This window comes from Polypterus senegalus, chromosome 10 (genome assembly GCF_016835505.1).
Source record: "Polypterus senegalus isolate Bchr_013 chromosome 10, ASM1683550v1, whole genome shotgun sequence".
Lineage (NCBI taxonomy): Eukaryota > Metazoa > Chordata > Cladistia > Polypteriformes > Polypteridae > Polypterus > Polypterus senegalus.
In genome coordinates this window covers 12,060,188-12,072,617 of record NC_053163.1, presented here as the reverse complement: position 1 = coordinate 12,072,617, position 12,430 = coordinate 12,060,188, and the positions used below count along the sequence as shown (strand labels likewise).

The 12,430-nt window shown below is 39.6% G+C and overlaps 1 gene segment (V, D, J or C); it reads left to right on the top strand.

Annotated features, from left to right (window-relative positions):
- Positions 1–1,053: 1,053 nt before the first annotated feature.
- LOC120536733 lies at positions 1,054–8,225 on the top strand. The segment is given in 5 exon segments: positions 1,054–1,410; positions 2,003–2,341; positions 4,856–5,155; positions 5,250–5,537; positions 8,074–8,225. Coding segments are annotated over 5 exon segments (1,011 nt in total).
- Positions 8,226–12,430: the final 4,205 nt, after the last annotated feature.

Here is a 12,430-nt window from a genome sequence, read left to right as displayed (position 1 = left end):
GGGCATTCTGGTTGTATGGCATTGGATCTGAAAGATGTTCTTCTTCAGATGGGTGAATGACAGTGTCGCATACAAAATGAACTGCTATGTCCCCATAAGAGGTACGCCCAGCTCATGTGTTTGACAATGTATATGTACAGTACATGCTTGTAAATAAGTTCTTTTAAAGAACCTCTGCACAGAGCACACCATATATTACATTAGGAAGTTTTTCTTTACACAAAGAACGATAGACATTTGGAATAAGCTACCAAGTAGTGTGGTAGATAGTAAGACGTACGGGACTTTCAAAACTCGACTTGATATTTTCTTGGAAGAAATAAGTGGACAGGACTGGCGAGCTTTGTTGAGCTGAATGGCCTGTTCTCGTCTAGAGTGTTCTAATGTTCAAATGTTTTCTTCTGCATATTGGTAATAGGGCTTTATTGTGTCCTACAAAAACAACAATATTTTTCTTGTAGAGCCCAAAATCATGCAAGAAGTGCTGCAATGGACTCTTAATAGGCCCTGTTTTTTGACAGCCCCCCGAGCTTTGTCTCCTTAAGAAGACAAGTAAAAACTTCCAAAAAAAGACCCTTGTAGGGAAAACAAAATTGCAAGAAATGGAAAAAAAACCAGAAGAAATCTTGGTAAAGGCAACTCAAAGAGAGAGAGAGAGAGAGACCCTCTTTCAGGTAGGCTGGGTGTGCAGTTTGTGTTCAAAATGTGGCAAATACAATACGCAAAACAATACAAATAATCCTCTTCACAAAGCCAGATCGCCAATCTATCATGGCTACCTCAAGAATTACAATACAATAACAGAAACTACAAGGCAAAATGCAAGAATTGATTACACGTTTCACTAAATAAAGAACTATCACACATGAGGATACATACACAGTCGGAGTCCTGAAGACCTCGGCCAACAAGCCGTCTCCCCACTCTTGGCCATTCTAGAGCTGAGTCAGTGTCGGGCTGGCCAATCTGATGAAAGGACCCTTCGATCCTATGATTCCAGTGCTCCTTTAAAATCCTCAGAATCCACCACTAAATTCTGTACTTACTTACTTTTCTACAAATGTCCATCTGATACAAATTTCTGAACCAACACATACAAAAGCTAGTGAAATAAAGAGTTTTGATTGCGTGTTTCAAATATGAGTGTAAGGTGGCAGAATTAGCCTCTGATTACAAAATTAACTTGACAGAAACAAGAAACAGAAACCACTGTGACCCTCCAGGAGCTGCGTCAGAGGCCTCTACCTCTCCCAGGCCAATCACTTTGAAACTGTGGCAGGAAATGAAAAGCCGAGGCAAATGTATGATGTTAGAATAAAGTCTGCGCTCAGTAGTGTGGTCACTTTGCAGGTGCAATGGTTTTACAGAAATGCTATTTGCCTCCAGGAAGCTGGGCTTTAATCATTTTGGGTAAGTACAGATGAAATAATTCGATATTTGCATAATGTGGCCACATCAGCCGCACTTAACGGAATAATAATACTACTATTATATGTTAAATGATATATTTAAAGGTACCTAAAATAAAATACACAATTTAATAGCAGCGATGGCCCTTACATTTTTTTACATACCATATTTTGTAACAGTGTTGTATTTTTTTTTCTGAGCTCTTCACTTCTGAAGATCTATTACGAACACTTGTTCTGTAACGCTTGTTCCCAAACAGTCCCCCAGACTGATGTTTTGCTCAATTATGTTGGCCTCTTTTTGTAAATGTGGTTGAGAGGTCATTTATTTCCCACCCCAGTTTAACCAGAAGGCAAAGCTTTCTTTAAATTTTGTCACTGGTATCTATGACCTGGAACGTCATCCACTTGAGATTTTACACTCTAAAGCCACGGGGTTCTCACATAGCCCATAACATATGAACACACCATTAACATACATTCATTTTTTTTTAATGGATAAACATCACCTAAAACATAATTAGACCTCATGAGCTTCTAACATGTAGTAGAATTAGAATTTCGATACTCACAAAAAATGTTTTTCTTCACAGATGTCTCCCTCACCTCAGCGGTTCACCTTCTCCTCACTCCTCCTTCTGCAGCTGTTCTGGCTGGACAGACAGTTCAGTTCTCTTGCACTTTGAAAGAAGGGCATTGTGAAAATGTAATTTTTTTTTGGCGGCAGACACACCTGTTTCCAAATGGCTCTGAATCCTCGAAAAGTGATATTACAGAAGGAGGACGGTTTTCAATAAGCAATAGGCCACTCGGAAGCTCTCTAACCATTAAACCTGTGAAGCCCAGAGACTGCGGCAACTTCACTTGTTCAGCTCTCTGTGTGAAGATAAAAAAAGTTTCGTTATGGGCGACGTCACATCTGGAGGTGAAAGGTAATCAAGTTTGTCTTTTTTTTTTGCTTTCATAAAGTTAGTTTCTCTGGGTCCCGTAGGTAGATGAATGGCGGCTAGGCAGAGTACAGGATGGAGAAACTGATGGTAAAGGAATCAAGGCAGGCAGAATCTGCGTTCAGGGCAGAGAAAAGGTGAAATGAACAGAACAGGAGATTGAGTTGATGCAAACCAGAAGCATAAATGACCCAAAATGAGCACCTGAAACAACTAAAGGGCAAAAATGTTCATAATTAGCATGACACAAGGAGGAATGTGACGTTGCAAAATATACTGAAAATAAAATTCATCCATCCATTTGCAAGCATCTGTGGTGGGCTGGCGCCCTGCCGAGGGTTTGTTTCCTGCCTTGTGCCCTGTGTTGGCTGGGACTGGCTCCAGCAGACCCCTGTGACCCAGTAGTTAGGATATAGCAGGTTGGATAATGGATGGATGGACGGATTTGCAAACATAACGTTTTTATTGCAAGGTTGCAGAGAGGTGAATCTTATACTAGTTGTATCGAATACAAGGCAACCATGGATACAACACAAGCCCATTGCAGAACACACTTGTGCACATGCAGACCATCCAACTCCAAGTAATGCAATGCATGTCTTTGTCTAACATATAATGACACAACACTGCAAAAACATAATAGACTAGCATGGCGGTTGAGTGGCAGTGTTCCTGCCTTACACCTTTTACATCCTAGCTTCAAATCCCATGTTGTCCTAATCTGTGTGAAGTTTGTTCATTGTCCTTCTGCTTCCCTTTTCTCGGATACTTTCATGAATTGCCGTGGACTCACACCACAAAGCACCTCAGTTTGAAGATTTGAACTGTGGTGAGCATCAAACCTGCGATCTCTGCACTCAGAGGTGAGCGCTTGGCAGCATGAGCTACATGGAGAGCTCCATTAGTCAGCCGTGCAGAGCGGGTCTCTGATTGCTGTGGGTGGTGTGCACTTTTCTAGTGACATCTCTTTGTGTCAGCCCCAGCCTTTTTTGCACAACCTCACTGCTACATTCCACCCATCCACAGTGCAGATCTCATCCCTATCGCCAATCGAATGGCTGTGGACTCAACGCCGCAAAGCATCTCAGCTCAAAGATTTGCACTGTGATGAACTGTCCGTAATGAGCTGCAAACTTGTGATCACTGGCTCATAAGCAATCTCTTACAGAATGAGCTAAATGGAGAGCTCCGTCAGTCAGCCACGCAGATTACACTGATTGGCTCACCGTTTGAATACGGCTGCTGTGAAATGGGCTGGTGCAGAATCCACAAATGTAATCTGACATCGTTAAAAAAAAAGTGCTCCATCATTGGCTTTAGTTTCCTTACTTTGCGTTCATTTTGTTGTTATTAATTCTTTTGTATGTATGTTACTTAATATATTTTTGTTATATTTATTGCATTGTTTTTTTAATATGTATTCTCTTGTACTTTAAATAATTTTGCGTTTTTCATTTTTGTTTTCTTTTTATGTTAATTCTCTTAGTTATTTTCCTTGTTTTTTTATGTTGAGCCCTGTGGGGTCAGGGCCACCTGACCTTGCTAGCTGTGCTTGTGGTTGATATAAGGCCTTGGGTGTCTCAGACCTGTGCTGAGGAATTATTTCCTTCTCATATTGTTCACTTTCCCCACAATTCTCTGGGAAGTTTCTAGTAAGTGTTGTGGAAAGTTTGCACTCACTTTTGGCTTTTGAGTTTAACATTTTAAGGATCTTTGGTTTTGTTTGCTTCTAGGTAGCCACTTTTGTTTTTACGTCTTTGCATTTTACCTTTGTGGATTTTTTTGTTAGTAAACTTTACGTTGGCATACTCTGAAGCTTATGGAGAGATTTATTATAGAGAGCAAAGAGGAGTGAATTGCAGCAGTCCAGACAAGAAGTAACAAGACTGTGAATGAGGATGGTAGTGGTATGGGGAGTGAGGGAGAGGCGGATGCGATAAAATATTACGTAGGTGGAAGTAAGCAGACCGGGTGACGTTATTAATGTGAGATTGGAAGGACAGAGTACTGTACGAGGATGACACCCAGGTGATGGGGAAACAAAGGGGTTATCAATAACAAGTGAAAGATTATCGGCTTTGGATCATGTTGATTTTGTATCAATGAGGAGGACCTCAGTTTTGTCACTGTTTAATTTAAGAAAATTTGAAGAAAACCGGGATTTAATTTCAGCAATGCTGTCAATGAGCGAAGATGGTGGAAAAGAATATGAAGGTTTACTAGCAAGGTAGAGCTGGGTGTCATCAGCATAGCAGTGAAAATTAATGTTATATTTAGGGAAGATATTTGCAAGGGGAAGAAGGTAAATAATAAAAAGAAGGGGCAAACAAAAAATGCTTCATTTATTTACTTTCACACACATGACATTGTATAATATTTCCAGGGTAGGCTCCAGCTCCTTATAACCTTGCAGTGAAACATTCAAGTTTGAAATTTGAATGAATAAATACTTAACGTTCTGATAAAAGGAGTTTTATATTTGTCATTCTTCTGTCACAGCGGTCCCCAAACTGATACTCATTTCCCAAGCAGCAAATGAGGACCCCAATGTGCTGAACCTGACATGTGCTGCTGTGGGTTTCTACCCTCCTAATGTTTCAATCTCCTGGCATCATTCTCTCCCTGTGTCACCTCACCCCATTCAGCAGGGTGACCCCACACTCCTACAGGGTGACACCTACAGCAGCAAATCTATACTGCAGGTTAGTGCCGCCCTCTGGACCTTCGGGGAAGAGATTGGATGTGAGGTGGGCCACAGCTCTTTAAAACAGCCAATGAAAGAAAGCATCAGGAAAGGAGGTGAGGGGTATCACCTGAATTAATTTTTTTAAGTGTTATCCATATAGCGCAAACATAAGACATAATTATTGTGTGTAAATTTCTTTTACTTCAGTCATGGTGCTGCTATCAAGTGCTCCAGATGTAAATGGTGTTATTACCCTGACATGCGTTGCTGTTGGTTTCCACCCTCCTGACATAACCCTGATCTGGGACCACTCTCTTGTGGGGATGATCCACACCACTCAGCAGGGAGCCTCTCCACCCCACCAGGACAGTATCTACACAAGCAGTTCCACTTTACAGGTCAGCACCTCCCAATGGAGCCAAGGAGAGGAGATCACTTGTGTTGGGAACCATAGCTCTTTGTCCCAGCCATTGAGGGAGAGAATCAGGAGAGAAGGTGAGGAATTTATGGATCCCAGCAGAATGCAGTGTAGATATTTCAATTTAAACACATATTCATTATTATTAGAATAATCAATCTAAAGCTTTTCATCAGCATTTTAATTTAAAAATGGAAATTGAGTAAAATAAGAACAAAAGATGACATACAATGGAGTGGGGCAGCACAAAGTACTGCATTTAATGTCAATGACCTACACTCTTACAAATAATGGCTCCAAAATTGAATTTACCTGGGCTGTTGGGTTTCTCATGGACAATTGACTGACAAAGAACACTTTAAATATGAGAAGGGTCTTTTGGGCTTTGAAAAGGTTCTTTATATTTGATCAAAATAGAATTTTTTAATGTACAATGGGCTACCTAGCAGGATACTAACAGATCAAGAAGGCTTGAACTTGGATGCAACAGGAGTCCTAAATCAGGAACCCAGGGGGATTTCATAAATCTTGTTATCATAGCTACTTATGAAACCTGTTATGGGTCTGTATACTGCAGATAAACTTTTATATTGATGGGGACCAAAGAACCTTTTCTCCAAAGAACCACAATGGCTGCATCATTTTTAAGGGTACAGAAAGAATAAACACAGGCAATGACAACAATGGTGCAGGTCGTTCCTGGTCTGGTTCTCAAAAGACGACAACATTGTTTTCTAACAGGTTTTTAAAGGTAGCATACTGATTTCATCTTGTGACATTAGCCATGAAGAAGTCAAACCACCTCATATATAAATATAAACAACTCATGGGGTCATTGGGAAATATTTATATCAGGGGGCTTCACCCCTACTCGCTTCGCTCGCCCACTCCCCATACCCCCCAGGAGGGCACACTTCATGCTCGCTGCTTTGTGTCTCTGCCACTCCTGTTAAGAAAGTGGGGGCTAAACGTATGCTAAGGAGATGCGGATGGATCAACTGCTGGCTTGCAGCTACTGCTACCGAGCTGCGTGATCTGCATGTCGCACTGCGCATCAATCATTTAAAAGTCTGTACAGCAGCTGTCCTTATGTCTCACTTCCTTGTCTCGCGGGACGTTAAAAGTGTCTCTGTGAATTTTTTTGTAAGTAGGGCGTGAAGTCTTGCGGGACTTCAAAGTATCTTTCCGAGATGAACATGTCTCAACCCAAGTTTATTTATATATATATATATATATATATATATATATATATATATATATATATATATATATATATATATATACTAGCTGACACCCGCCACTTCACCAGCTAAAATGTTGTCACACTAAGTTTACAAAATAAAATGTATAACAAAAAAGAAAGCAATACTTTTTCCTGATGTCTTATTTCAAATAAAAAAAGATAATTTTTATATCAGTTTCATACTAAGAACTCACATCTTCTTGGATTACTTCACAAAAAAACTGCAGCCTCAATTATCACTAATTTTAAATAGATAATAGAAATCTGCTTATCAATGTGAGCTAAATAAAACTTTTTATTAAAACACATCTTTATTTATTATCATCTGCTTTTATCTCTCTATTACAAAAAAAATCTTAGAAGGAGATGAGACGTGATTGTCTCAGAGACACTTTCACGTCCCGCGAGACGAGTCTTCGTGTCAAGCAATATAACATCGCCTGGGGCCGGAAACCCAGCGAGACAAGAGCTTATGCAAAGAGATTTGGAAAAATCCTGTGTGATTATGTCAGACACATTCCTTGTAGAAAGTAGAAACAACATTCACTCACGGGCAGTTATACATTGCATTGTCATGATGTAATTCCAAACACAGAATCAAAATTCAATGTGATATTGACAGAAAGGTACACGTGAAAAGAGATCGAATATATGGTCATAGGTGATATGACTGAAGTGCCACACGAGATGCAGATCACATGGCATGGCAGCAGCAGCAAGCCAGCAGCTGATCGAGCAAAGAAGAAGTAAAGAAAAAACAGTATTTGTTTCCCATTGTATCACCGTTTAACAGGGAGTGTCGGAGGAGCAGCCACATCTCCTTGGGGTGCATTCAGCCTCCCTCTTCACAACGCGAGCAGCAGAGACGTAAAGTGGTTGGCAAGTAGCACAGGTGGAGGGTGGGAAAGTTGGGGGGGAATTTGAGTGAAGCAAGCAGGGGGCGAAGCCCCTAGTATCTCATATAAAGCATTCATGAGACACATCTCTCATAATAACTCAACACTGGTAATATTAATTAATATGCTATTTGTTAAATCTTTATCTTTTTAAGTTGAATTTCTTTAAAATACTTATTTTTAACAAAAATAAATAAATAATCACATAGTATATTTTTAATATTTGAAAATATATCAGGTCTCATATTTCTGGTTAAAAGCACTAAATCACATATTTGATTGCAAGTTTTCCATATTGGCCCTTTTATACTTTTAATATGAAGATTAATCTGTTTAATTGAATTTTTTATATCAAATTTCATCAATAATTGTTTAATGAAGTTGCTTCTTATATTTTCTTCAAAAATTAATTACTTTATTATGTCTGATGATCAAATTTGTAAAAAGCATACTTTTCCCTTTTCACCCCCTCAGAGGCAGAATTTGGAAAAATCCTTTCTTAGTGGGTGCCTACGTCACAAAAGGAACGTATCCTCCAAATTTCATGTTTCTAGGACCAGTGGTTGAGGCTGGGCATTGATATGTCACCCAGTCAGTCGCCTTACAGTTTTATATATATACTGTTTTTTTTTATCCCCCTTAGGGTCTATCAGCTTCAGCAGACTTAAGTGGTGTCATCTGAAGATGGGACTCTTATCTGTGGGGCTGGTGCTGATGATATTGTCTGTGACTGCGGCCCACATGAAGATAACAAAGAGAAGGAATCTGGATGCTTAATGTTTCGCCCTAACTTGTCCTTCCTTAAATGTGCAAGTTGAATACTTCAACCTGATAACAAAGTTGCATATCCATTGTTGGCCATTAGAGGGCATCAGAACTTTTAAATGGAAGTAAGGCAAAAGAACACCTTGTACAGTAAATGCATTAAAGAACAATAAATGATTTTTTAATAAATTCGAAAACCTTTGTGAAAACAGGCTTTCACTTTGTCATTATGTGTCACTGAGTGTAGATTGATGGGCAAACAATAAACTGTGCAAATACTGAAGGGGTCTGAATACTTTCTGAATCCACTGTACATGCAAATATTTTTTATTCCTCTGAGCAGCAAAACAAAAACCAGCTACTACCTTATTGTATGTAAGCCATCAGTTAGAGAGTCAGAGCAAGCCTGGTAATCAAAGAACAAGAGTACTTTAAACTGTAAATTGCAGGAGTTTGCATCAAATTAGGAAACTGGAACAAGATTAAGAATTATTGAACTGGATTCAATCCTACATTTTCTGAGCCAGTACTCAGGTATGAACAATCAGGTATAAAGTTGAGAACAAATAGGGAGCAAGATAATTGCACCACGGAACTGTAGTTGGTTTGTGTTAAAAAAGAAAACATTTAGAAAATGTATACTTTTTGTCTGTTACTCAGCCTAAAACAGGGGATAGGAAGTAGATCTTTTTTATTGATTTACCTCACAGTTTGGAGCACCATGCTAACAGAGCGCGCGCACACACACACACACACACACACACACATTTATATATTCAAGGCTTTGAATCTTGGAACACTTATAGCCACAGCTCCATTCCACCACAGTGTGCTAAGAGTGTCTCTGGGGGTCTTTTCTTCCCACTGATATCAGGCAGTTTAGTGCGTTCACCTTATGTACTCATTAAATGTATTTATTTATTTCAATGTTTGTTGATTGATTGATTGATTGATTGGCTGTATAAACAGTCCTGTGAGTCTGTATTCTTATTTTATTATGTTTCTGCTGCTGTCTGCATTTGAATTTCCCCATGGGATTAATAAAGTTTATTTAATCTAATCTTTATCCAATATAATTTTGCTGACAGTTAGGAAGTCTGAATCATTAAGACTAAGATTTATCCAATTTTGTAACTGGGCATAAAATGAAAATTTTGTGCAATTAAATTATTTTGCAGCATTACATTGACCAGAGAGGGCAGCATGGTGGCACAGTGGTAGCGCTGCTGCTTTGCAGTTAGGAGACCCGGGTTCGCTTCCCAGGTCCTTACTTGAGTGGAGTTTGCATGTTCTCCGGGTGCTCCGGTTACTAAAATGTAAGTCTATCTATCTTATCCTGCCTACTATACTAAAATCTATCTATCTATCTATCTATCTATCTATCTATCTATCTATCTTATCCTGCCTACTATACTAAAATCTATCTATCTATCTATCTATCTATCTATCTATCTATCTATCTATCTATCTATCTATCTATCTATCTATCATTGGTGATCTTCAATTGTCCCTAGTGTGTGCTTGGTGTGTTTTCTCTGTGGTGGGCTGGTGCCCTGCCCGGGGTTTGTTTCCTGCCTTGTGCCCTATGTTGGCTGAGATTGGCTCCAGCAGACCCCTGTGACCCTGTAGTTAGGATATAGGGGATTGAATAATGGATGGATGGACATTGACCAGAACTGCCCTCTTGTTAATCTGATGACAATTATATTTTTATAGTCTACCATGTCTCAGAGATATATACTCTGAAGTGCTATTAAAGTAAAAATTTACCAGACCAGACCATTGTCTATGCTAACTTAATCCTGAGCAGGGACACAGGGAGCTGAGCCAATCCCTGCTAGCATCAGGTGCATTGTGGGCACAGTCCCTGGAATGGGAGTCAGTCCATCACAACGTGAACACACACACACACACACACACTCTCACATAAGCCAATTTAGTATTGCCAATCCATCTAACCTGCATGTCTATGGACTTTGGGAGGAAACCAGAGCACCCAAAGCACATGCAGACACGGGGAGAACATGCAAACTCCACGCAGGGAACCTGAGACATGAAACCTTGTGGCTAGCACTGAGCCTTCATGCTGCCCTAGAGTAAAGTTAGCAATATAAAAAAATATACTGTGTATATATATTATTATTATTTTTACTAAACTATGAAGAGCAGCGCCCACTTCCAGGGAGAATCAACCGATTTCTTCAATTCCATTGTACGTCTACAAATGCTTACACTGATTGGTGGTCTGTAGTTCTTTTTTTTTTGTTCAATCTTTTCATTTCCTTTTAAACTTCAAACCACCTGGCTCATTGTCTTTTTCTTTTTTTTAAGAAGAGCCACAGCATATAACTCTGCTTCTGTAGCAACATAAAAACACATAAGGACTGCAAATTATTCTTTAATTTACTATCCAAACCTGTTGTGTACATTCATTTTCTGAATGTGCTTAATTCCATTTAGGGTTGCCAGAGTCTATTTTGTCAGCAAGAGAGATTTGTGCAGAGGACACAAGTCCATCAAAGGTCATTAAACACTCACGCAGGGCCAGTTTGGAGTTGTCAGTCAATGTCACCTACCATGTCTCTGGGAAATGGAAAAAAGTTGGAACATTTGGAGAAAATACGGCAAGCAAAAATACACAAGGATTTGAACTCAAGCCTATAGAGTTGTGAAGGTCATGTAATAGTAAACTAAAAATTTAAATTCACATGTAAAATAGTTATCAGAAGTTCTGCTTATATATATTATATATCTGACCTAACCTATAATAATACAGTCTTAAGGCCTCAAACTGCTCTGCATCGTGTTTGCAGTCATCAAAATGAAAGGAATGCATTCTTCCAAGTTAAAGGTAAATTAAATTTTACTCTGAACTCCTTGCTACTTAATTTTTACTTCAGTGGATCCACATTTATTTAAATGCACGCAGGCGATCACTCAACATTCGTCTGAGCTGTCAGAAATCTAACCACATGAAAGTGTTAGCAGAAGAATGGGGCTGACCAGGCCATGCTGAGCTCTCAAACTACATGATAACCTGTGTTATCGATAAACCACAGGCTAAAAAACAAGAAGCTGCACCATTTCGTCTAAGAAGGGGCTCCGTTATATTTATTTGGTATAAAAAGGCAGAAAGTGTTTAAAATATGCTTAGAAAAGACCATCTGCACCACACAGTTATTTTAATTTCGGTTGTTATGGCGCACCACCTTGCAGAGGGTTTCAGGGCTACAAGGGTCATAAGACTTGCAAACAACAGGGGATGGGACTGATAGGGTCCATAATTTACAAAAGAAACCCACAAATGTGACAAGACAGAGAGTCAAAATGGTAGGGGACGCGGCACCTTATTAGTGCAGTTGTCACGTTATAACAGACCATCAAAAGACAAGAGGAACCCCTTAAGATGAACAGAGGGGGAGAAAACTATTCCTGCATCCTGCATATTAAGGACATCAGATGGATGGAGAACACCCAAAAGTTCATTAAAGAACAATAAAAAAAAGTAGCTGAGGTTTGAAGAAATAGCTGGGGTCACCAAACAGAGCTGAGGTACAGTGGTCCAGGATTGTAAAGGACATGGCTGACTCCTCAGATGATTCAAGGACTTCCTCATAAGTAACCTTTGAGTAGATATGAGGACCACTTGTGGCCATCAAACGACTAAAATGGAGGAAAAGTAGCGCAGTGTGGAGATTAGAAGGTGAGTCGGAGAGTGGATTTTTGCATCCAAACACAATGATGACAAACCGAATGGTTGACCCAATTGTTGTGCTTTTAATTAGTTTTAATTTGACATTTTGTATTCATCCTGCAATCATTCTTATCTGCTGTGTTTGTTAGCTTTACTAAACTATCCATCCATTATCCCACCTGCTATATCCTAACTACAGGGTCACGGGGGTCTGCTGGAGCCAATCCCAGCCAGCAGAGGGTGCAAGGCAGGAAACAAACCAACCATGGGCAGGGTGCCAGCCCAGCGCAGGGCATTTACTAAACTAGTATTTTGATATTTGTGAGTATACTGGCACTTCATGATCTGAATTAATATAGCATTCAAGAGAGA